This window comes from Procambarus clarkii, chromosome 41, assembly GCF_040958095.1.
Source record: "Procambarus clarkii isolate CNS0578487 chromosome 41, FALCON_Pclarkii_2.0, whole genome shotgun sequence".
Classification (NCBI taxonomy): domain Eukaryota; kingdom Metazoa; phylum Arthropoda; class Malacostraca; order Decapoda; family Cambaridae; genus Procambarus; species Procambarus clarkii.
In genome coordinates, this window is record NC_091190.1 from 11,673,723 (window position 1) to 11,700,925 (window position 27,203).

At 40.3% G+C, this 27,203-nt stretch overlaps 1 protein-coding gene across 9 annotated transcripts in view; it reads right to left on the reverse strand.

Moving 5' to 3' along the window:
• Positions 1-1,391: 1,391 nt before the first annotated feature.
• LOC123761056 (RNA binding protein fox-1 homolog 3) overlaps positions 1,392-27,203 on the reverse strand; it is a 454,578-nt gene continuing 428,766 nt past the window's right edge. For 5 of the 9 annotated variants that reach the window (XM_045746928.2, XM_045746929.2, XM_045746926.2 and 2 more), the window contains 4 exons: positions 26,498-26,734; positions 23,924-24,174; positions 8,119-8,200; positions 1,392-4,355 (listed from right to left, as the gene is read on the reverse strand). In XM_045746928.2, coding sequence (XP_045602884.1) covers positions 4,314-4,355; positions 8,119-8,200; positions 23,924-24,174; positions 26,498-26,734 — 612 coding nt within the window. In that variant the 3' untranslated portion in view covers positions 1,392-4,313. The remainder of the gene's footprint in view (positions 4,356-8,118; positions 8,201-23,923; positions 24,175-26,497; positions 26,735-27,203) is intronic. The other 4 variants (XM_045746938.2, XM_045746937.2, XM_045746935.2 and 1 more) reach the window with 2 other exon arrangements.

The following is a 27,203-nucleotide window of genomic DNA, read 5'->3' on the forward strand; positions in this document are numbered from 1 at the left end:
AGAATTTTAAGTATATTGCACAACATGTCCACGCTGCAAAAGACACCAAAAGCACATTCTTCAATTGTGAAATGCTGCAGTGTATTCAAAACTGGTATTAGTTAAAGGCAACTGATGAAAGGCAATGTTTTCTTATAAGATATGAAACCCCTTTCTCCGTGCACACACAGATGTACTCATTTATACATTATAATTTATAGTTTACTTAATGTTTGTTTACCTGTTTGTGCCAGAAGTCCCAGTGGCACAGTGGTAAATTACTCGCCCTGCGTTTTGCGAGCGCTTTGGCCTGGGTTCGTATTCTGGCCAGGGAGGACTGACTGGGTGCCAATCCTAATCTGTAGCCTATGTTTACCCAGCAGTGAATGGGTACCTGGCTGTTAAACGATTTGGTGGGTCGTATTCCGAGGAAATTCAGGATTAGGGACCTGCCCGAAACACTATCCGTGGTAATGGCTGAATAATAAGTAGAACTCCAGTATATATAAATAAAAAAAAATATTTTATAGTTCATTACCATTCACCCACTGTTTACTTTTAGTTTATTATCATTCATTATGATTTAACTTAGGTGAGTAAATATAAGTTAATCCTCACTTACTACAGTTTTAGTTTATTATTGCTGAATTTGCCCTCACTTATTTACTTCAAAGTGCTACATATAGTTTATTAAAATTGTTTTTCCATTGTTTTGTTCAATCTCTGAACAAAACAATATTATTTTATTGACTGAATATGACCTACCTTGCGAGTGTAAGGCCTGTGGCTCTTCATTCAGGGGGGGTGAGAGACCAGTAGATACTAACAACTTCTTATGCACATTACATCTATCCATCCTTGTAAGGCTGTGTTACCAATGCTTCTTTATAACAAGGTACTTATCTTACCCCCTCTTGAATTGAATTTTTTATTTAGGTATCTTGGATAATTTGATTACAATATATATCAGAGCAATGGCTGATATGTCAGAGATAACAGAGGTAATATTAAAAGAAAGGTTCTCATTGTCAAGGATAAGCTTAACTTAAGCTTATCCTGGACTTATATCCATATTTATATGTAGGGATCATATTGCCGCCACCTCTTCTGTCTTCTAGTTTTAGCATATTTAATATATCTAGCCTCTCATCTTATTTTTCAGTTTTGGAAGCCAATTTGTAGCATGTCTTTCCACTTTTTCCAGTTTACTGATGGTTTTCTTGAGATATGGACACCATACAACTGCTGCATATTAAAGTTTTGACCTCACAAAAGTTGTGAACAGTTTCTTCAATATTTCACCATCCATGTACCCATGTAACAGCAATTCTCAAGTTGGAAAATACAGTCATGTCTGCAAATGCCATCCAAGATTCACTCAAGCTAAAACACTAGACAAAAAAAACATAAAACAATATTTATATTTTATTTATTATACAGAGTAAACACAGGGCAGATTTGTACAGTACCACAATCAGGTTTAAAAGGAGCAAAAAGTTGTCTAAAACTAGTACTCTTCCTGTCATTACTAAATATCATTACACAATAATACATCATACAAAAAATGGTGGTTTCTTACATGGATTACGAAAAATGAACACAAATGAAATATCATCTTACTGGACGTTACGATACACATTTATTCACCATTGTGCTTGAATGAAGGAATCAATAATTTAATCTCTCTTGTGCTCTGATTCACAACACGACACAAATTATCCATTGTGCTAAAAGGAAGACTTGACATCTCTATTGTCTGGTTTCTTTCCTGCACTGTGAATTTTAGTAACCTATCAAGCATTTCTTGAGTAGGGTAAATACCTTAATTACTTCAAATACTCTTACTCTGAGAGGGTTGTAGCTGCTTCAATTCCAAATGCTGCCATTTTCAACTCCAAGAGTATTAAGACCACAATAGCTGCACAAAATTTAACACTGCTGCACTATGTTGTCTACAGGCTGGGTATGTGTACCTGTGCCAAGTACAGTACACACACACACACACACACACACACACACATACTGCCACACTTGTGGGCCAAATACATCTGGCCAAATACAAGCTTTTAAGCAAAGCGTTGTATAGGCATCTGGCACAGATGCTGATTTGGATGCTATATGTGATGCCCAATGCGGCATTGCAGATATGCGCACTGGCACAGAAGACAACAGTTTTAGATCTTTGGTTTATTTCAGTTATTCCATGCTGCCACTTTACCTCTCAGATGAACAGAAATACAAGAAACATTATGCACATTTAAAACTAAGAAAGTGGCAAAAAGCATAGCACAGAGTGGAGACTTGCAGACTGGACAAATACTGATATCTTTGGTTCTGACAATCCCCATGTGGTCAGCTTCTCTACGGACAAGTCACAATCCAGGATCTAGGATAGGTTCAAACTTCATATGCCTCAAAATCAAGTACTGAAAAGCCTGGAGAAATATCATAAAGTCCCTATTGCACCTGATGACTATTTGATATTGTGCCAGTCGGGAAAATGCAAAAATGCAACTTCCTTGTCCTGAAGTGTCAAGTTGACCCAAGGTAAGCAAAACAATAGTTCACAGCAGAAAGAAACCAAGACACTGCAACACAAATGGGATGATCGACAAACTGCACATTTGGGAAAGGATTGTGCAAGAAGATAGCAGGTGGCATGGGGGTGGGTCAGTCAGTCGGGTGTATTGGTCAAGCCAGTATGTACCTGAGGGTTTGTGCGAACACCACTCCACCCTACACTCACAATACCACACTGCATACATAGCAGAAGCAATCAGTTATAAAACATGAGAAAATACACTCGTCACTGATACTTCGGACACTGATGACACAATAATATCATAATGAATACACATGTCATTAATATGAGCATTAATGAAAATAGCTCACAAATTACATGACTGATCACATTGCTACTGGGAAAATGCACATTGCGAACATCCACAAAGACATCACTTTGGGCATATGGAGAAAATGATTGTGCTGTCCATTACTAAAAAACAGTTTGATTTCCAACAGTATAGTGCAAACTTACAAATATTGTACAAGGAAGGGATAATTAACCTACAAAAATGTACTGACCTAAAAAAAAGAAAAAAGAAAAAGAAAAGACGAGGTATACTGGAGAACCCACACAGTTTCTGTAAAAAGCAAAACTTTAAGCATGACAGTCATATGCTTAATGTCATGCTATCAGTATAAATAAAAATGTGATTGTCTTGGCTACAACTGATGATGCAATAATTCCTACCATAATAAAATTACATGACAGAATCATACCCTTTGTGACTTGGTACCTATATGTGACCTTATATGTGGGGTTCTGCATCATACAAAAATCCATGTAACACCAAAAACATTTCATTTATAATGCCTTCGGGATTCAAGATGTTATGACATTGCACCATGTATAAAATAACTTTACGCTCAGAAACATTAAGTGCAAGCGGTGCACTTTTGAGTCTTGAAAATTAAAAATGAAAGAAGTAGTAGTAGTAAAGAAAATGAGATTCTATAGCTAATATCAATAGGGCTATCAGAAGTCGAGATTCATAATTGGTTATCAAGTATATCTTAAGAGTGTAAACATACACTGTACAAGTATAGGTTATACGAGTCACACTTGTCAAATGTTTCGTTGAATACATTAAAAATGCACTATTTCATTTCATAATTTGTCTATGAAATGGGCCATGCCTACTCTCAACATAACAAATACTCCACTGACTCAGAAATTGCCTACATGGGTTTAAACTGAAGTTTCCAAATTGTCCAGAAATTCACTACAAGACCCTTCATACAAAATGGTAGAGGGAAAATGGTAACAACAGCACAGAGTCCATGTGTTGGTCAGGTTGGTGTGGGTGGCATCACACCACCTTCCAGCCCCAGCCACCTCTTGTACAAACTGGATGCCACACCAATGCAGCCACCTTTAAAGCACTCTTAGGTCCAGTCTGGCACACTTTACACACTCGTCCTACCAACATGTTGCCACCAGTTATTAATTAGGTAACTGCTGATAAGTCTTGGGCATGGGAAATATTAACTTAACTATGCTTCTTTTGAGAGTTGTCATCATCTAGATGAGCCCTAAGGAACAAGTGGAAGTGAGCTGTCACAACAGAAACTTTCTCGAGTGTTGTAATGACAAAACGACTTGTCAACTAAGTGGTGTGGTGACACTCCATGGGACATTACAATAGATGGTCAAGGGCTGGGAGCAGAGTTCTTTGTTATATAACCATACAGTCACACAGACCAACATAGTCTCTAATGAGCAATTGATAACGGCATTGTCATGTTATTTAATGAATGCACACATGAGGTCCTCAGTACGGTGCAAATCGATTGTAGCTGCCTCTGTAGACCGCCTGAAAAGAAATATTAACTTGGCTTAGTATCTCATCAACACAAATACAGTAAAAACTAAATAAGCAATATAAAATATTCTTTGCCTATACAGTACTTTTGAATGGCATTAAAATAGGTAACATGTAATACAATACCCTTTGTCATTACATTAAATTTAATGAAGCAAAACTTTCTGAAGACACTGATTTATTAAAGCTACTAGTAACAATCAAGCCTCTGACTGCTTTCCTAGACTTGCCAAACACACAGGACCAGAATCTAGCATTCTCACAAGCAAAGGAAGAATAGGGATAAAAAATCAACTTACACCAAAGCGAACCACATGAAGGTAAAAGATTATCTAAACAATTCAGTGCCTTGATAGAGGTATCTACTCTTCAGCCACAGGACAACAGGTATTATGTACTAGCGGCCTGACAGCTGAGTGAGTGGATAGCACTTCGGATTCGTAGTCCTGAGGTTCCGGGTTCGATCCCCAGTGGAGGCAGAAACAAACGGGTAGTCTCTTTCACCCTAAAGCCCGTTACCTAGCAGTAAATAGGTACCTAGGAGTTAGACAGCTGTTATGGGCTGCTTCCTGGGGGTGTGTAACAAAAAGGAGGCCTGGTCGAGGACCGGGCCGCAGGGAAGCTAAGCCCCAAAACCATCGAGAAGATAACCTCATGAAGATCTATATATATTTTTCCTGTCAAAAACACATTAGAAATCAACACCAAAAAATTACAAGTTAGACCTATGAGAAACCAGGTAAGATGAGAGCTTGGGGAAGGAGCAGCATCATCAGTGCCTAGTTAATAGCTAAAATGCAACACAAATAAGATAGGGGTATGAACTTCCATAATGTAAAATGTAGATACCAAAATACCAAATCTGTAAATTAGCTACTGTTATTTGCAAAAAAATGTTGGACAACATTACAGCACGAGTATGGGGAATACACATCAGGCTGACTAAAGCTGATCACCTTTCAAATGACTAGAAAAGACGAGCCTTGGAACAAAGTATCATGGAAAGAGGATTAATAAAAAGAATACAGTACTTGCAAGGGATGCAGTAAAAGAGTAAACAGCATCACACAGCAGCCACAGGACAACAGGTATTATGTACCCCTGGCTGCTTCTAATAGCCCCTAAGCTGCTCAGGGCTATTTGCCCCGTCAACACACACAGGCGAGGAAAAAATGAAAAAAGAAAATTAAATTCTTTTGTTTTATAAAAGTGTTCATTTGTGTTCCCTGATCATGGGAAAAATAATACAAAAATCGTGGGTGGCATATTTTTGCCGCAATAGGGCAGGGAAGTCTGGCAAAAATGAGGCATTGACAAAGCAAGCGCTGCCGGTCAGCTCCGCCCCAGCTGACAGGCGGGAGTTGCCACAAAGATATTATTACCTAATTATTTCAATGTCTGATTTTTTAATTTTTTTTTTTTTTGCAGTAATATTTTTCAGTAGTGTGTAGTGATAGTGTGATATATTTATATAATAAAATGTGTGAATCATCACTATACTTACTCAAAAGTATTGTGATCAAAAGGTATTGTTAGTGATTCAATTATTATGTTCATAAAACAAACAAATAATTTTGCTGTTATTACACTATATATTCACATTATATACAAGTATCTACATGATTTGTTCGCCATAATTGTTCAACTAAGCTGGTATAGTGCCCAAAGAGCATAGTGGCCACCCTTAAACAGCACAAGTCATGCAGATGACGCCATCTCCCTCACCAAAATGGCTTCTCCCACCATGCCTTTTGCTGTTATTACACTATATATAAATGTGAAGCTAATGTGAACCCTGTGTAGCCGCAGGCCGTTTAAATCTTCCACGGTACTCCAAAACGTCATATGAAGGGGAGCACACTTTCGCGTCAGTTACTCAACACGTCATATGAAGCATTGCACAGTTTTAGGGTTAAGCTTCAGAAACCAAAGCCAACAAATACAGTACATCACCTAACAGAACAAGTTGTTCATTGAAAGATATGAAAATGTTGGGAAGACAAACAAACTAGCTTAACAAAAAAAATCACTCACATAAAATCTAACAAGAGAAGCTCTGCCAAAACTGGATGGCATCAATTTGTGTTCATTAAAAAGTTGAGAAAAAAAGACATGGCAACCAATAATGAAACCAATAATGAGGATTCTCGACAGAAAGTGAGAATAGGCAAAAGGAGCTTTCTACCACTTCGTACAAAGAATTGTACACGAAACCTAAAAACCTCAAATGTAAACATTTGCGGAGTCATGAACTACCGAGAGAAGTCAGACTGCTGATACTCAAGGAGAGGTGAAATTTTGGGAACAGATTAGGATGAGGATACACCATCCTGGACAACAGCGAGAAGAGCACCCAAATCTGGGTAAAAAGTTAAAATAACTCTTATTGTTTTCAATTCACCCAAAATGTGTTCACTGTGAAGTTTGCATTATTGTGAAACGAAACTTTTGTAAAGAGAAAGTTTATTCTATGCCAAAGTGAAAATATGTACCAGTGTGCATATGAAAGTCTCCTAAAGCCAATGAAAATATGCCACATCTATGTGTACTCCATTGAAATCAGACCGAGGCAAGAGTCTCTCTCTCATTCATTACAAGTTGAAAAGACAAAGGATAAGGATAATGGGAAAAAGAATGTTAATGAATTAGAGAACAGCTTACTGCAAGGGTAATGAAGTAAAAATATGTATCAGATCAACTGTGAGTACAGATAAGAACAACTATAAATAGTAGTGTTTACATGGGTGGCTAATGCCTACCGATCACATATTTCAGAGCTTTACAAAATCAGAGGAAGTGTATAGTACCTAATTTAATACTAATATCTAGCAACAGCATCAAATACAGTATGAAAAGTTTAAATCACCAGGCATTCCTTCCTTTATACAACTGTTAACTCTTATAGAGTCAATGCTCTTAATTCTTCCACATTTCCCATTCTTCTGCTCATTCATCTTTTATAATTCCCCCCCCCCCTACTTCCCATTTCATCTGCTCACTGTCTACCTCATTATTCCTAACTATTTTGTCTTTAATATCAATCTAGCAAGCCAAAAAAAAAATCTGTGTTACAACAATTTGAATCTTTTTTTCACTTCCATTCATCAGAACATATGATAAGTATCTTCCTGCCACCTTCACTGCACCTTATCTTTCATCTACATTATCATATTTTTCTCCCCATCTACCTTTTAGACCTGTTATTACTACTAGTATTATTACTACTGTTGCTACTACTAGATACTGTTGTAATAAACAGTAGCTATTATTCAGATATTCAAATCCTCCAATCTTATCTGATATGAAGAAATCCTTTTATTTATATTTACTTTCTTCTTTTAAGTATTCTACCACACTCCAATGTGTGTCTCTCTCTCTCTCTTACAAATCAGGATCCATTCATTATTACCAATATTCAAATCCCTCATTATATTGTCATTTGCAAACAAAATTACAAGCAAGACATCATAGTTCTTCTATTAAAATACTGAAAAAACCACATAACACACTTTATAGCAACATTCACCCTAAAATATTCACACTTGCTCTCTCACACCATAATGCAGCTCTCGTTCCGTAACTACACTTGGGTAATTATTTATACAGACCTACCTCTACAGGTTCAGCCGCATATCTTAAATCACTAAAGATTGTTCTTTCTGCTTCTAGTATCTACCTTACCTTTTTGCCCATTTATACCTATTATTAAACATATAATACATGGAAAACCTGATTACACACAAGAGTAACTTACCCCGTAGCCAGCCACTGGTCCAATACCTGAAGCGGCCGCGATGTAGGGGTCAGGGTAGGGCCTGTCACTGTAATAGATCGATCTATGAACGGGAAAAAAAGGGAAGGTTTCTATTAGTAAGCGGGTCCTGGAGTACATAACAAAAGACTAGCTACCCGACTAGAGAACTGCAAGCACAGCACAAAAACTCAGGCAATGGGCCTTACTTTCAATACCATGCTCCATGAGATATTAGGAAAGATTACAAAATGCATTTTGAATTCCATCACCCAGCAATAATCTTTCAAAGCAATTGAGAATGAAACAAAACATTACTAAGCTATGCTAGTAATATTTAATAACAACATATACAGTACAGTATATGTAACCTCTTAATCAAAAGACATTGCTTCCTTATTTTCTGTCAATGTTAATCAACCTACATACAAATGTGTATATTATCTATTTATGTATATAATGCTTTGTTTTTAGATTGTGGGTTGGCCTGAAACAGAGTTAATCAGAAACCAGCTGTAAATATTACAGACCAAAGCAACACTTAAAAAAAGAAATCCATATGCTACAGTGGAAACTTCAAAGGTTTGGCTCTCCTATTCCAAAACCATAAGTTACGATAGGTATAATGCAATTATTAGCTTCACTGTGATAAAAAGTGATCTAATATTTGTAAATGCTGAAAAATGTTACTACAATGGGACCTCGACTTACGATGCTAATCCGTTCCCAGAGACGGATCGTAAGTCGAAATATCGTAAGTTGAAGCGATTTTTCCCATAAGAAATAAAGGAAATTGAATTAATCTGTTCCCCACCCTCCAAAATATTAACTTTTTAACTAATACATTTTATACTGAATACAATTGTTTTACTAACTACAATACAGTACATACGTGTAATCTTACCTTTATGGAGGACCCTTGATGGCTTATGGAAGATGGTGATGAGGGGAGGTGTTACTGTTTAGAAGGGGAGTCAACTTCCATTATCACATCAGGCAGTGATGTTTCCTCTGGGGTACACTCTCTCCTATGTTTTGCCTGCATGCCACTAGGACCTGGTTGTGGTTTACTGCTTGTTTGTCTCACTAAAAATTTGTCAAGAGACACTTGTTTTCCCTTCATTTTAACATTTGTCTATAGTGATGTATCAGTGTCATTGAATAGGTTAAGGCAACAGCCTACTACAACTTGCTCTGAGTGAGTTGTTTCAACAAAAGTTTGCATTTCTTCTCATAGTCTACATCATAGTCTTCACTATATACATAGTCATCCAAATTAATAACAACTGTTCAACTTCCAGTGTTTGTGTTCTATGTTTCGTGATTATTGATACGCCTCTTGCCACTTTAGTACTCAATGTCCTTTTTCTTAGCCAGCATGGTGGATACCGTTGACTGAGATTTGTTGTACTGCCTAGCTAGTTGAACAACCTACACACCATCTTCATATTTACGAATGATTTCTTGTTTTTGCTCTATGGTGATTCTTACATGGGTTTTCATATGTTGAACCTTACCACTGACTTTCTTGGGACCCATGATGTGATATATAATAATTACTTTTATGTTCAAAAAGAAAAAAAAATCACCACAAAACGGAATTTCTTATAGGCATGATTGTCACTAAGCGAGCAGCTGTAGTAAACTGAAGCAGGTTGGCCCACGTGACCGGGAGCCACGCTTTCGGTTGACCCGAACGTGTACCAACAAATATCATTAGTCGACGACACCATCGTATGTCGAGTCGCATTTTTTTTTTATCAAATTTACATCGTAGCTCGAAATTATCGTAAGTCGGGGCAATCGTAAGTCGAGGTGCCACTAATTATAAAAGTTGGATAACCATTTTACTATACAAAACACGATTCAATTTTAAGCTTATAATAACAACATACATGTAATATTTGTGTCACAATATTAAGTCCTCAATGATAGTGATCAATATTCTGTGATATATTTGTTCCATTATTTTCTAATTGCCCTGAGTTTTTAAGTATGGCTGTAAAAGGTGCTATTATCATGCTTCATCATGCAGTACAATAATGTAAAAAGCTACTAAAACTGAAATAGAGACATTAAATCACTAAGATAATATGCACAAAATTATTTGAGATCCTACAATTTAATACTATACAGAAAAGTTGAACACAAATAAAGTTTAAATTGCTATCTAAATATTACAATTCCATTACACAGGGGCTAATGAGAAGGTAAAGTTGCACTGAATCCATTTTTATATACTAATGAGTTGAAATTACAAGAAAAATTCATCTGCCATGCCCCAGTGACAAGCCCAGCCCACACCCCCATGCACACACAAGTTATGAGGCATCAACCCCCTTGAGATTAAAAGTGCTGTAGTATTGATTCATATAGTTTAAGCTAGCTTCCAAGCACACCAAGTGAATTATTACACTTCGTGTAGATGATTACAGGGTGAGCAACTTTCCAGGGGGCAACCCTTAGCATTTAAAAGTCCCAATACAGCTACCTACTAATTTAGGCCACTCCAATAAATATCAAACATTAAACCTCTATGTAAACCTTGAAAGGCAAACAAGTGAAGAAACTAACAATAAAATAAGACAAGGGTGCAGTATTACAGCATGATCTTGGCCCGTTGCAAGTGGCGCTTGTCAACCACACTTGAAAAGGCCACAAACCACTGTAAAATTATGTACACTGCCCAGGAACACCACTTACTTCAAAAATATTTCATAGCATGCATTCAAGTGTGTGCCTTACCAAAATTTGTCATCTATTTTTTTGAAACAATTGAAGTCTCCAATTTTCACCTGAGAAAAACTTTTTTTTTTTTGTACTTCATTTATGGAAAATTATTAAATTCACAGTAAAAATTTTCTTAAGATTTATTAGATATGACTAAATAAAAAGTACACAATGTGTGTCACTAAACATACTGAAATTCTGGCAGTACCTGAAGTGCCCTATGATTTCAGTTTTCATTTAAAAATTAACACAACTGTAGTAAAATGTTTTAAAAGAATTAACATTTGAAAATTAACATTTAGTATAGCTAACCCTTAAAATGTCCTCAAAATACATTTTTAATTACCATTTTAGTAAGTAAACTTAACACTGAAAAGGACAAGGCAATACAGGAACTTTCCTCAAAAAACTGGTTCCCTCATCTGTTTAGCTTACAATGTGTCTCAATGCAAATAATCTCACACAAAACTGAGCTTAATCCAGCCAACAAATAATTTCATTTAAACACATGGAGATAAGTATGGTACCAGATTTTGTACAGATTTATGTTAAATTTTATTTTTATTTTGATATTGTCAGTCCAATAAAGTAATTTCTCTCTCCTTTTATCCAATAAACACAATACTGTACTGTATTTGAAAAATAAAAATTTAATTATTTTCTTTAACACTTTCGCGCTATCCGGATGCATCGGCGCGTCCCGTTTCGTCTAACGTAAACGCATAGTGGACATAAAGTTGAGTCCTCTTTTAAAATATTTGTATAAAATTCAATTTTTATCCGATTTACTTTGGGTTTGTTTCAAACTGCGCGCTATGAGGCTCTCTTTCTCACCACTAGGCTGCATGGTACAATAAGTTCATGAAAGGTGTGGATAACTTCGATCAAATGGTATTTTGTCCCAAACGGGTTGCAGGTGGGTGACTTTAGCCGTTTATACTGGTAATGCTTCCCCCATATCATGTATTATATGCATATGTCTGTTTAGGGAATTTTATTCCGATCAATATACAACCAAAAATAACTGTGTGCAACAAGTATAAACTTGACAAACATAACAAAAGTAAAAACATTTCGTGTGTGTTTGGCGCTCACTGATATGTTCCAGCGTTGTTTTATATTTGGTGCTATTCTAACTTACGCTTTGTTGATACTTTTTACCTATGGGCACATAGAACATTCTATTGCGAACACATTGACACAAAAATGAATGATGTACATAGAAAATTAATGTCATGAGAGTGAAATAAGTATAAACTTTCAAAGCGTTGTGCGTCGTCCCGTCACCGATACCGGGTAACAATTTCACCACTTCCCACACTCTTGCGGGCGGGCCGCATCATTATTTTACGCTGATATTCATATCACCGTGTTGGGAATTTCATTGCGAGTCTATCGATACCAAAATTAACGCTGTAGAACAAGTGTGGAGGTGATTACAATCCCAAGAGTAAAAACATTTTGTTGCTGATGGGCGCTCACGGCGAGTCATCTTCGTAGTTATTTATTTGGTGCTGGTATCCCTATACGTTTCGTGACTTTTTTTACTGATGTTCTTCTAGAGAATTTTATTGCGAACACGTTGGTACCAAAATGAAATACGTAGCATGAGAACTAAGGTCAGAAGAGTAAAAAGAGTATACACATTTTTGTTTTTACGCTTAAGCGATAAAAACGCAGCGCGCACATTCGGTTGGCTGAGTGACCTTTGCGGAGAGCGCGAAAGTGTTAATAAACCCTTAACCCCCAAGCTGCTAAGGGCTATTTGGCTTTTGTCACCAGGCAGCCGGTCGGCCGAGCGGACAGCACACTGGACTTGTGATCCTGTGGTCCCGGGTTCGATCCCAGGCGCCGGCGAGAAACAATGGGCAGAGTTTCTTTCACCCTATGCCCCTGTTACCTAGCAGTAAAATAGGTACCTGGGAGTTAGTCAGCTGTCACGGGCTGCTTCCTGGGGGGAGGAGGCCTGGTCGAGGACCGGGCCGCGGGGACACTAAAGCCCCGAAAGCCCAAGCCCCACAGGCGCATAAAAAAAAAATTTAACAATTTTTGTTCTCTTATAAACCTGTTAATTTAATTTGTGTTCCCTGATCACAGGAAAAAATACAAAAATCGTAAGCGACATATTTTGGCCGCAATAGGGGGGATGGGGAGGGGAAAGTCTGGGAGAAGAAGAAGAAGAAGAAAAAAAAAAGAAAAAAAGGCGCCGACTCAGCAAGCGTCCGAGGGGGTCTGCTCTGCCCCAGCTGTCAGGCAGAGTTGCCACAAAGATATAATTACCTAATTATTTCAATGTCTCTTATTTTTTCCTTCGCTTTTTTTTTTGCTGTAATATTATTCAATAGTGTGTAGTGTGATATATTTATATAAAAGAATGTGTGAATCATCGCTGTACTCAAAATTATGGTGCATATTATTGATTCAATTATTGTGTTCATAAAACAAACAAATACTTTGTCAGTTATTGCACTATATACACAAAGGTTTTATATATGTATCTGCATGTTTTGTTCACCATAACAAACCATTAAGTTGATGCAATATTTAGTAATTTGCTGATATTGAAGTTGACATTGCGAGTCAAAAAGCAACAAGGCGTGGCCACCGTATCTGCCAGCCAGCCTCCCGATGCCACTCCCTACCTCACTCCCCCACATCCTCCTCCCACCATACTGTTTTTGCTTTTATTCACTATATACAGACGTTATATATATCTGCATGTTTTGTTCACCATAGCGAACCACTAAGCTGGAATAATGAGTCCAGACAGGGAAAGGTGGCACACACAGACAGCAGACAATGCTACCTCCCTCCCCACCAAGATTACTCCTCCCACTACAGCGCTAATTATCACAATAATCCTGCTATTATCAGAATTCTGGTCATTTTTATCACATTCAGGGGTCTTCTGTAATCCGATCATAGCTAAGTAATAGCCTGTATATATATATATTTTGTCATTTTTAGGCGACGCTGTGGTCACAAGCTGAACAGCAGTGCTGTGAACTCATTCTGCGTGCGACAGCCTTGGTGGCTCACTCAGTACTGAGCCCCCCTGTGTATCTGCTGGCCGTTTAAATCTTGCGTAGTACTCCAACACGTCATCTGATGTGATGCACACTTTTGGGTAAGTTACTCAACACGTCGAAAGAGAGAAAGAGAAAGAGAGACAGAGAGGAGGGGGTGTAGAGGAGAGGAGGGGGTGTAGAGGAGAGGAGGGGGTGTAGAGGAGAGGGGAGGAGGGGGTGTAGAGGAGAGGAGGGGTGCGTAGAGGAGAGGAGGGGTGCGTAGAGGAGAGGAGGGGTGCGTAGAGGAGAGGAGGGGGGCGTAGAGGAGAGGAGGGGGGCGTAGAGGAGAGGAGGGGGGCGTAGAGGAGAGGAGGGGGGCGTAGAGGAGAGGAGGGGGGCGTAGAGGAGAGGAGGGGGGAGGAGAGGAGAGGAGGGGGGCGTAGAGGAGAGGAGGGGGGCGTAGAGGAGAGGAGGGGGGCGTAGAGGAGAGGAGGGGGGGCGTAGAGGAGAGGAGGGGGGGCGTAGAGGAGAGGAGGGGGGCGTAGAGGAGAGGAGGGGGGCGTAGAGGAGAGGAGGGGGGCGTAGGAGAGGAGGGGGGCGTAGAGGAGAGGAGGGGGGCGTAGAGGAGAGGAGGGGGGCGTAGAGGAGAGGAGGGGGGCGTAGAGGAGAGGAGGGGGGCGTAGAGGAGAGGAGGGGGGCGTAGAGGAGAGGAGGGGGGCGTAGAGGAGAGGAGGGGGGCGTAGAGGAGAGGAGGGGGGCGTAGAGGAGAGGAGGGGGGCGTAGAGGAGAGGAGGGGGGCGTAGAGGAGAGGAGGGGGCGTAGAGGAGAGGAGGGGGGCGTAGAGGAGAGGAGGGGTGTAGAGGAGAGGAGGGGGTGTAGAGGAGGGGGTGTAGAGGAGAGGAGGGGGTGTAGAGGAGAGGAGGGGGTGTAGAGGAGATTAGGGGGTGTAGAGGAGAGGAGGGGGAGGAGAGGAGGGGGGTGTAGAGGAGAGGAGGGGGTGTAGAGGAGAGGAGGGGGTGTAGAGGAGAGGAGGGGGTGTAGAGGAGAGGAGGGGGTGTAGAGGAGAGGAGGGGGTGTAGAGGAGAGGAGGGGGTGTAGAGGAGAGGAGGGGGTGTAGAGGAGAGGAGGGGGTGTAGAGGAGAGGAGGGGGTTAGAACTGATGGTGACAAAAATATTGGGGAGAAAGATACAGAGGGTGGGTGAGGGGTTGAGAGAGGGATTGGGAAAGATGAAAGTCAGGGGAATGTGGGAGAGAAGGGAGAGGGGGGGGGGGTAGGTGGGAGAGGGGGAGAGGAGGGAAGGTGAGAGAGGAGGGGAAGGTGAGAGAGGAGGGGAAGGTGAGAGAGGAGGGGAAGGTGAGAGAGGAGGGGAAGGTGGGAGAGGAGGGGAAGGTGGGAGAGGAGGGGAAGGTGGGAGAGGAGGGGAGGGAAGGTGGGTGAGGGGGGGGAAAGGTGGGTGAGGGGGGGGGAAAGGTGGGTGAGGGGGGGGAAGGTGGGAGAGGGGGGGGGAAGGTGGGAGAGGGGGGGGGAAGGTGGGAGAGGGGGGGAAGGTGGGAGAGGGGGGGGAAGGTGGGAGAGGGGGGAAGGTGGGAGAGGGGGGGGAAGGTGGGAGAGGGGGGGGGAAGGTGGGAGAGAGGTGGGGGAAGGTGGGAGAGGGGGGGAAGGTGGGAGAGGGGGGGGGAAAGGTGGGAGAGGGGGGGGGGAAAGGTGGGAGAGGGGGGGGGAAAGGTGGGAGAGGGGGGGGGGAAAGGTGGGAGAGGGGGGGGGGAAAGGTGGGAGAGGGGGGGGGAAAGGTGGGAGAGGGGGGGGAAAGGTGGGAGAGGGGGGGGAAAGGTGGGAGAGGGGGGGGGAGAGGAGGGAAGGTGAGAGAGGAGGGGAAGGTGGGAGAGGAGGGGAAAGTTGGAGAGGGGGGGAGGGAAGGTGGGTGAGGGGGGGGGAAAGGTGGGTGAGGGGGGGGGGGAAAGGTGGGAGAGGGGAGGGGGAAGGTGGGAGAGGGGTGGGGGAAGGTGGGAGAGGGGTGGGGGAAGGTGGGAGAGGGGTGGGGGAAGGTGGGAGAGGGGTGGGGGAAGGTGGGAGAGGGGGGGGAAGGTGGGAGAGGGGGGGGAAAGGTGGGAGAGGGGGGGGAAAGGTGGGAGAGGGGGGGGAAAGGTGGGAGAGGGGGGGGAAGGTGGGAGATGGGGGGGAAAGATGGGAGAGGGGGGGGGAAGATGGGAGAGGGGGGGGGGAAAGGTGGGAGAGGGGGGGGAAAGGTGAGAGAGGGGGGGGGGGGGAAGGTGGGAGAGGGGGGGGAAGATGCTGCTGGCTACTTCTAGTCAATTTATGATGCAAAATATATTAATAATTTCCTAAAACATTCCTTAGCACTGAGATCAATATAGCTTTAAAATATTAAGATAAAATTTTCTTTAATCTTTCCTAACTACTGTATCTGCATATTAGGAGAAAATATCAAAGCAGGTTCCATCCCATCGTATGTCTTTAATATCTTTTTATATTATATTATATTTATATCTATCTCACATTGTTAGTGTTTCAGTGTATATCTATCTGCATGATAATGGCTGGCTTCCAATCATAAGGTACTTGACCTTTTATTCTATTTTACGTGTTATCTTTGGCAATCATGTTACCTTCTGCTTTGACTTCAAGCTTTCTGGTTCATAATTGACTTAGACCAGTTGCTTTTCAAATTTAACTTGCACAGCTATTGCTCTTTGCAAGAATTGTTAATAAATGCAATATCATACACAAAATGTTCATAATAAAAATGACAAATGACTAGGACCTTTGAATATCAGCTTCATTACAAAGATGATTAATCACCAGTTACATGCTTTAAGAACTAACTTCTAAAGACTATTTAGAAAGACCTAGGACGAGAATTGAGATGTCCAAAGTGAAGAGAGAGTACACATTTTATTGCTCGTGCGCGGTTCTGGGTAATACGCTCTTACTTTCTCACTTTCTCTCTGGGCTTTTGGGCTTTATATGCATTTAGTCTTATAGAGAATTCTATTGCAAACACATTGATACCAAATTGAAAAACCTAGGACAAGAAATGAGATGACAAAGTGGAAAAGAGAATATACTTTTCAGTATTACCACACTCTCTAATGTAATGAGAGGTGCCTTGGGGTGGCGCAGTCCTCTCTTTCTGGGCTACTTTCATCTTGTCGGCAGGTGGAGCGCGCTGCGGTTTTTTACTTTATATGCATATACTCTTGTTGGGAATTCTATTGTGAACACAATGATACCAAAATGAAAGCCCTAGGACGGGAATTGAGGTGACAAAATTGAAGTGTGGGTACACATTTTATCGCTCTTGCGCGCTCCCGGGTAACACACACTCACTTTCTCTGTATGTTGTGGATGGTACGCCGGGCTTTTGGACTTTATATGCCTTTAGTCCTGTAGAGAATTCTATTGCGAACACAATGATACCAAATTGAAAAACCTTGGATGAGAATTGAGGTGACAAAGTTGAAAAGAGTATACACTTTTCAGAATTACCGCGCGCTCCTGTGAAACACTGAGGCCCACCCGGGGTAGTGCGGGTTTGGCGCACGCGGTGCAATAAAGTGTTAAGCTGTTAAGGGGTCCTTAAAAATTCCACACACCATGCTCAAAAAAAATGTCTAAAAAATTTTTTAGTCTTCTAAAAATGTTCCTTTGTCTTCCCTGAGCACGGGAGGGGGGGGGGGGGGGGGGGAATCGTAGGCGACACATTATGGATACAACAGGCCGAGAAAGTTTGGTAAAATGTAGGTGTTAACAGAGCAAGTGTCAGAACAGTCAACTCCGCCACAGCTGTCAGGCAAGAGTTGGCACCAAGATATTTTTACCCAATTATTTCAATGTCTCTGATTGATTTTTTCTTAGTTTTTTGCAGTAATATTATTCAATGTGTAGTGTGATATATTTATATAATAAAGAGGGTGAATCATTGCTATACTCAAAAGTATGGTGTGCATATTACCGATTCAATTATTATGTTCATAAAACAATAAAGAAATAGTTTTGCTATTATTACACTATATACACAGGTTATATATAAGTACAGTGGCACCTCGACTTACGATTGCCCCGACATACAATAATTTTGAGTTGATGTAAATTTGATCGAAAAATGCGACTTGACTTACAATAGTGTCGTCGACTAACGATATTTGTTGATACACATTCGGGTCGACCGAGCACGTGGTTCCTGGTCACGTGGGCCGACCTGCCTTAGTTTACTTAAGCCGCCCACTTAGTGACGATCACGCCTATAAGAAATTTAGTTCTTGTGGCAATTTTTTGCCTTTTGAACATAAAACTGATTATTATATATCACTCCATGGGTCCCAAGAAAGTCAGTGGTATGTTTTAACATATGAAAACCCATGTAACGATGACCATAGAGCAAAAACAAGAGATCATTCGTAAATATGAAGATGGTGAGCGGGTTGATGAACTAGCTAGGTGGTACAACAAATCTCAGTCAACGATATCCACCATACTGGCTAAGAAAAAGAACATTATGAGTGCTAAAGTGGCAAAATGCGTATCAATAATCACGAAACGTAGAAAACAAACACTTGAGGATGTTGAAAAGTTGTTATTAATTTGGATACACAACAAGGAGTTAGCAGGTGATAGCATTTCAGAGGCCATCATTTGTGAAAAGGCAAGAAAGTTGCATGAAGATCTTGTAAAGAAAACCCCTGGAACAAGTGATGCAGAAGCGAAAGAGTTTAAGGCGAGCAGGGGATGGTTTGAGAAATTTAGAAAAAGAAGTGGCATTCATAGTGTTGAGGCATGGGGAGGGTGCCAGCTCAGACAAACCAGTGGCTGAAAGATTTATTGGTGAATTTAAAGATTTTGTAGAGATTGAGGCATACCTACCACAACAAGTGTTTAATTGTGATGAGACAGGGCTATTCTGGAAAAGATTGCCGAAGAAACCATATATTACCAAGGAGGAGAAGTCATTGCCCGGACACAAGCCTATGAAAGATAGGTTTACTGGTGTGGTAATGCGAGTGGCAATTTGAAAATTAAACCCTTGCTTGTGTATCATTCCGAAAATCCAAATTGTTTTCAAAAAATATAATGCGCAGAAAAACAAAATGGATGTGATGTGGAGGGCTAATGCTAAGGCATGGGTGACTAGGCAATTTTTTATCGAGTGGGTGAATGAGGTTGTGTGCTCTGCCATCAAAAAATATCTGCAGAACAGTTTGCCACTCAAGGCCCTGCTTCTCCTCGACAATGCTCCTGCCCATCCTCCAGGCATGGAGGATTCATTGATGGGGAAATTTAGTTTTGTTACAGTAAAGTTCCTTCCCCTCAACACCACTCCTCTCCTTCAGCCTATGGACCAGAAAATCATTGCCAATTTTAAGAAACTTTATGAAAAGGCACTTTTTCGGAGATGTGTCGAAGTGACGGACGCCACACAACTCGCCCTCAAAGAGTTCTGGAAAAACCATTTTAACATTTGTAGTGCTTTAAAACTCGTAGACAAAGCCTGGTAAGAAGTGATTGTAAGAACCATGATTTCTGGCTGGAGAAAATTGTGGCCTGAATGTGTTGCAGAACGAGACTTTGAGGGATTTGAGCCTGAACCTGAAGTGCCTCTTGTTGAGGAAATTGTTTCTCTGAGCCGGCAATTGGGCTTTGCCGGCTTGGATGGTGCTGATACTGAGGAGTTGGTGGAGGAACACAGCGAAGAACTGACCAGCAAAGAACTCCAAGCCCTTCAAAAGGAGCAGCAACAAGAGGTAGCAGAGGAAATTTCTTCAGGGGAGGAGGCGGCAGTACAGAATGTCCCTTCCTCAAAAATTAAGAAAATGTGTGCAGCATGGGAAGAACTGCAAACTTTTGCTGAAACGACTCGCCCAAATCAAGCTGCAGTAGGCCGTTGCCATAACCTTTTCAATGACACTGTGATGCCTCACTAAAGACAAATGTTAAAACAAAGGGAAAAACAAGTGTCTCTAGATAAATTTTTAGTGAGACAAACAAGCAGTGAACCACAACCAGGTCTTAGTGGTATGCAGGCAAAACATAAGAGAGAGTACCTTAGAGAAGTCATCACTGCCTGATGTTATAATGGAAGGGTACTCCCCTTCCAAACAGTAACACCTCTCCTTCTCCCACCTCATCATCTTCCATACGCCATCAAGAGTCCTCCATAAAGGTAAGATAAACATATGTACTGTATTGTAGTCAGAGAAAAAAATTGTATTCAGTATAAAATGTATTTGTAAGTTAATATTTAGGAGGGTGGGGAATGGATTAATTAAATTCCATTTATTTCTTATGGGAAAAATCGTTTCAACTTACGATACACCTCTGGGAACGGATTACCATCGTAAATCGAGGCCCCACTGTATCTGCATGTTTTGTTCACCATAATGAACCACTAAGTTGGTATGGTGAGTCAAAACACCATACAAAAACCCCTGGTCATTTTTATCACAGTCAGGGGGGTCTTCTGTAATACTGTCATTGTTAAATAATAGCAGTTACATATAGATCCCAGTCTATCCTTTTATTATTAAAATTGAATTTATTGAATAACCCTTCTCGCTTGTTTCTCTTGGGCCTACTACCGTTATTAATGTTAGTTTGCACTTCAATGAGCTTGTGGTCCGAGTACGTAGTGTCTGAGACAGTAATGTCTCTGATTAGCTCATCATTGTTCGTGAATATCGGGTCCAGCGTGTTTTCGTTCCTAGTTGGTTCTGTAATCTGCTGACTGAGCGAGAATTTGTCACAATCTCAATAGTTCTCTGACCTGTGGTTGGTTATTTCCAGGTTGATTTCCTGTTGTAATGTTATTGTTTGCTATTCTCCATTTTAAACTGGGTAGAGTGAAGTCTCCAAGGAAGATAATATCTGGTACTGGGTTTGCTAGGTTATCAAGGATATTCTCTATTTTGTGGATCTGTTCAGTGAATTCTTCAACTGTTGCATCTGGCGGTTTGTATATTAAAATAATAAGTAGATTAATATTTTCTACCTTGATTCCAAGTACCTCTACCACCTCATTGGATGAGTTTAGGAGCTCTGTGCATGCCAGCTCCTCTTAAATATACAGACCTACTCCTCCACTTGATCTAATTGCTGTCACATCTATATAGATTATAATTCGGAATCCAGATTTCACTATCCATGTGGTCTTTTGTGTGGGTTTCTGTAAATGCACCAAATATTGAGTTCGATTCTATTAGGAGACAATTTATGAACTTAACTATTTCTTGATTTTGATTTCATGCCTTGTATGTTTGCAAATATGAATGATTTCCCACATTGCGTGTCACTTCTGGTGGGCTTTGGTAGTTCTCCCCACACTCTACCCAGGTCCAGGGTGTGTTGTTTTGGAAGTGGTTCATCCAGTTTTGGTAGTAGGACGGGTGTTGTGTGGTGTAGTACCTGTGTGCTTGTTAATTTGTATTCCAGTCTTGTGGGTATCTCCCTTCCCCTCTGTAATCCTGTAGTGGTTCCATCTGACTGTTCCTCTCTTATATTTTCTACTCTGTTTCTGCCTTCCTCTAAAAAATTTCCAGTAGTATCATATTGATCTTCCCATCTATAACGCTGTGTACCTCTCACAGGGAATTCCGGACAATGAAGATTGTAGCATTTTTTGTCCCCAATTGAAAATTGACATAATTTAGGGTGGAAGTATCTACACCCCGTTCCAAAACGGCATGTACCCCTCGCCAACATGTTCCTGCATTTTCGAGGATGCAGAAAATTGCATTTTGTTCCTAATTTCCCATATTTACATATTCCTTGAGCGTAGAATTTCTTACATTTTTCAAGGTATTTAAACCTGTGCCTGTCTTGTCTACCTCTTTATTGGAGCCATCTCCATCTTTCGTCCCAATTCCTTCATTTATGCACTCTGTCTCACTGTTGCTCTCATTGTTTATATTACCTGGCTCTGCAATATTGCTGTTATTTTGTACCACAATACCCTCTTCCTCCACATTACTGCTGCGGTTCTCTAAACTACCTGTTCCTGAGTTTTGGTCTTTATCCAGTGTTTTCTTTTCCCAGTCCGCATATATCACTGGTAGCTTTTCTGTGAATGATAATCTCTGTGACTCGGGAATGTTTTTCATCAGTTTAGTTATGTTCTCCCACATTAACCTGTCATCTTTGCAAACCCAGTAAATTCCTTGCCTGTTTGTGCATCCTGGAGATAATTCTGCACAGCCCAGGTGAAATCTTATGTTACAGATGCAACACTTGACGCCTACAGTACGTCTTCCCAATACTTCCAAACACTTGCCACACATCTCCATTGTCTAATGTATTGTATTTGTGCTTCACTGTATGGATCACTTGTTGATTTCAGCAATTTTACTCTTTTTAATATCATATGTATATATTTATAATATTATACGAATACCGTATATTTGTAATATTATGTATGTTATTTTGTTCAAACTTTATAGCAGGTACTTAGCGTAGGGTAACAAAGATGGTCCCGGTGCGGTATAGTTGACCCCTTGTTGTCCCAGGTTGATGCCACCAGTTTCCAGTTACTCGATTTATAACATTTATTATTTGCCTGTATGTATTTGCTTCTGCTTAATTTCCAGCTTGCAATGGTATTCACTCACTTCATTACTAATTCCTAGATCCACATTTCCATATTACACTATATATTGTCCGTATATTATCACTGAGGGACGTGCCTTGGGGTAGGCCTGGTGGCTTGTGTAAACACAGCCTAGCTGATGCCGTCTCTTGTCACTATTCTATATTTCTAATATTCTATATTTATAATATTCTATGCACGATTCTCCTACACTTCCAACTTATATGTACGTTGTGATACCCGTTCCACTTCACTATTCCACGAATCACCGTTCACTATTTTTTCCTTATATCGCCTACACGCATGTACACAAAGCCAGAAAGTGAGGGGATGAAGTATGGGGGAGTGAGGGAGTGGGGGGATGAAGTATGGGGGAGTGAGGGAGTGGGGGGATGAAGTATGGGGGAGTGAGGGAGTAGGGGGATGAAGTATGGAGGAGTAAGGGGGGAATGAAGTATGGGGGAGTGAGAGAGTGAAGGGATGAAGTATGAGGGAGTGGGGGGGATGAAGTATGGGGTAATGAGGGAGTAGTGGAGTAGATATCAAGTAGTGAGAGTGGGGGAGTAGATGTCAAATAATGAGAGAGTAGGGGGGCAGAGGAATAGGATATACCCAGGAGGGGTATGATGCAGGGACAATGGAGAAGACTTATGTTATGAGTGGGGAGGAGGTAAAGAATTATGATGAATGATTGGCAAGGAAGTATGGAATAGAAAGCAGACAGAGGATAAGTATGGGTTAGAAGGGAAGGGGTATGTGATAGGAGACAATGAGTATGGGATGGAGTGGGTATGAGATGGGAGGTAGAAGGTGCAGGATGGGAGGATGGTGTATGGGTTGGGATGGAAGAGAGAATTGAATAGGAAAGATGATTATGGGTTAGAAGTGGAGAAGGATATAGTATGGGAGGGAATGGTATAGGATGGAAAATACGGAGGTATAAGTGAAAAAGAAATACAAGGCATGAGGAGATAAAATTTTACGAGTGATTGGTGTGTGGGGGAGGGAAGGTGGTGTAGTGCAGGGGTTACAAGAGATATGTACGTGTATTGTGTGTTGTGTAATGTGCATGTGTGTGCACACAGACAGCTATAAGCATGCACACACACACACACACACACAAGCATATATCCTTTACAGCATATACTATACTCTATTGGAAGAACAGAGTACATATTTTCTTTACATCATCCTAAGATTTTACTGAATATCCAATATCTTAAATTTTACTTTGTCAGGAATTGTTAATCTAAAAAAAATGGATACGACATAATCTCATTCTTTTTCTATCCGAGATGTCACCTTTATGGAAATTTAAACTTGTATAGCTGACAGTGTATTATAATAAAATTGTTGTTAACGAAATAGAACAATAGCTGGTGAACATCTCTCAAAAAGTGAAATCTTAAATGGCAATTCATGTGAAAATTGCCAAACAAGATTTCACACTTTATAATTTCTGGTTAACAACTTACCCGGCGGCGATGGTGGGATACGCGGCAACTGCTGCTGGCTGGGCGGCTGCTGCAGCCACTCCATAAGCCCGTGCCGCAGCAGCTGTGTAGGCATTTGCTGCAGCTGCATATCCTGCCTGTTGGGCCGTTGAGACAGAAAGTGTTGGTGTTTTAAGGAGCTGAGCAGCCGAGGCCCCCACGGCGGCAGGGTTGACCGCACCAACGGCAGCAGCAGGCTGGCCCACCGCTGCTGCTGCGGCTGCAGCTGCTTGCTGTAATGAAAGGGGGTGGCTCCTTATTCATGCACCACACACAGCCAGAGCAAGCAACATAATGCAACACTACACCACTGCTAGCAAGGACAGCCTTTACATCAAGACGCAACTAAGAATATTCCATTACCACAGTCCAACACTAACACACTAAAAGTTACTCTTTATCTTGGCCACTAAACAAGCAGCCCTGTAATAAAGATGTCAAAAATAAATATAAAATTTTCAAGATGATGAGTTTTAATAGGTTAGTTAATGCAATGTGATAAAATCTATACAAAAAACTGTAGAGAAATTGCCTTAGTCTGTAATAGGGCAGGAAAATTCATGTAGGCTAATGACCATATTGTAAAAATCAAATATCAAAAGTGAAAAAATGTACTTTAACACTGTGCTGCCTCACCATAATTACACATTATGAGAGATTAGTAAAACAACCGATTTATAAATAACTCAAATTTATATCAAAAGAGAAAAGGAAAGTAAATAGGGCAAAAACAAGAAGCATAGATCCAAAGTCCTTGTGTACTATGTCTGAAGTACATATATTGGTTGACATGTCATCCCAAAATCTATGACTTCTCAAAAATTAAGTTCTCAAAATAGCCATCAAGAGAACTCTCATAAATCATGACAAAACATGTCTATGTCAAGATACTTTCTGGGAATGATTTACTACAAAGACTAAAATCCAATTGGAATTTGAATTTATTTTAGGCATCATTGGAAAGCGATCCCTTAAAACTTCCAAGAGCTACACACCACAACCAACCAACCGAGGCATCAACTAAAATAGACAATACTGTAGTGAGTATGATATCAAAACACGTGTTTCAAAGGGTTGACAAAAAAAATAAAAATATCTCTAATTATGCATATTTCTTTATCTTTCAACTACTAATTCTTCTTTACTTGGAAACATGCAGTGGTTCAGGATATACCTTCAAAGAAGGAAGAATACTTTTTCTTTTTTGAATACTTAGAATTTCATATTCCCTGGTTGCTTTTATTACTTGCACCTATTAACTTTGTCTCTGCTCAACTGTCATATTCTAATACATAACATTTTTCATTAACACCAATGTTTGGTCTCGAGTTCTCCAGGGCTGTAGTCGATAACACAACTCATCACGTATATTTACTCGCTCAAATTAATTTTTTCTCTCTCTCTCCATGCTCATCTCTAGTTCTTCGAAATCACACTATTCTTACTGATGGTGCCTCTTCATTTATCTTGATAATACTATTTGAGTATTCCTTGGGTCTGTCGTACCTCCTGCCATTTTGTTCTCTTAAGTGAAGCCAGTCATGTCTATGATAATGAACACGCTAATGAACCTACCTTATACTAGCTCACTTAACACTAATTTTACCTTATCTAATCTTCAGTAGCACACCACCCTAAGTTTTACTTATAACTGTGTGATTTCACCAAAAAAAAAAGGTGTACAAACTATTGGCAGGTTTACTTCAAATATTTCATTAATTTTTAACTTCCAACTAATCATGGGACATTCAATTTATGTATAAATAAAATCTGCCTTTTAATTATTCTAGAAGCAATTTCTTCTTTGCTAATTAACTCCTTTAAATTTTTAAGCATCTTCATATATATACATATAAACATCCTCAGGAGTATATCCTCATATGGGCAAGTTCTCACCAATTACTTTATTACAACCTAAGGCATCTAATTTGGAAATTTTCAGCTTTTGTAAGGTTGCTTTTTATGTCCCTTTTTCAATATTGTCATGGCTTGTGTTTTTTGCAACAAGCAGCAGTAATTCCTAAGGTCAGTTTATATGCAACCAGAGAAAATCAGTTGTGTTCTTTTTTTACACATGACATTTCACTTTGCTCTGTCCATGCTTAGTCTTTGAGAAAAAAATAAAAAAAATTGTGGTGCTCATGCAAACATTATCCAGAGAAAAACACCAAGTAAAAATATAAAGCACATAAAGCTTCCAGAAAGCAGCATCACCATAATATAGTATGCTGAATGGCATAGCACAATAGACTTTTGATGTTCTAATCATGGCTTCATAAAAAAAATTATGGTCATCAGCCTATGTGTGACTAGTGGTTGACAAATTTACAAAAGTTTTAGGTTTTAATCATTATCTTCACTTTAGCTTGTAATCACTAGTATCATGAGCATCACAACATTCATCAATCCACTATAAATCATCACAATCATTAAATTTCTGAATAACTACCATCAATCACTACCATCAAAATATCAGATGTAATCCTAACCAAATCTAATTTCTGGCATAAGCTAAAACACCTCAATGAGATACGTTGAATACAAAGATATCACAACCTTGGGTGTCAGTTTGAGACGTGAAGTATGATGCATGGGTCTGAGCTGTGACGCCATCTGCGGCAGCATGTGACCCAACATGGGGTGCCAGTTTGGAACGTGTAGCATGGTGTATGGGTCTGAGCTGTGCTGCCTTCCTTGGCAGCTAGTGACCCAACCAGGTGTGCCAGTTTGACACGTGTAGTATGGTGTATGGGTCTGAGCTGTGCCGCCTTCTGCAACAGCATGTGGCCCAACCTGAGGTGTCAGTTTGACCCTTATAGTATGGCATCAATTCAAATTGGAGGGCAATCAGAAATTTTAAAGGAAATAATTTAAACACACAGGTAAGTCTGGGGGTACTTGGCATTGGAATGATATTAGAATAGAATGAATCTTTGACCTGCAGACAAGTGATTCAAAAGTAGTTCACAAATAATGAATATTTTTTACTAGGAACGTTTGATTCTACATACAGTATTAATAGTCACAATGTGAGTCTACTGTATAAAAATTTCAGGATTGAAATATAAATCAGATGAGGCTAGTCTTAAAAACAACAACCAGGGAGAATTTAACACAATATAGTGCCGAGTCATAAATATGCCAAACTGGAGTTCAGTTGATTGACGTGTTGCCAAGATACTGTCTCAGAGTGAAGAACTTGATAAGCAGCAGTTTTCTCATATGACCATAAGGGGCATGCTAACCCCAGGCAATACATCAC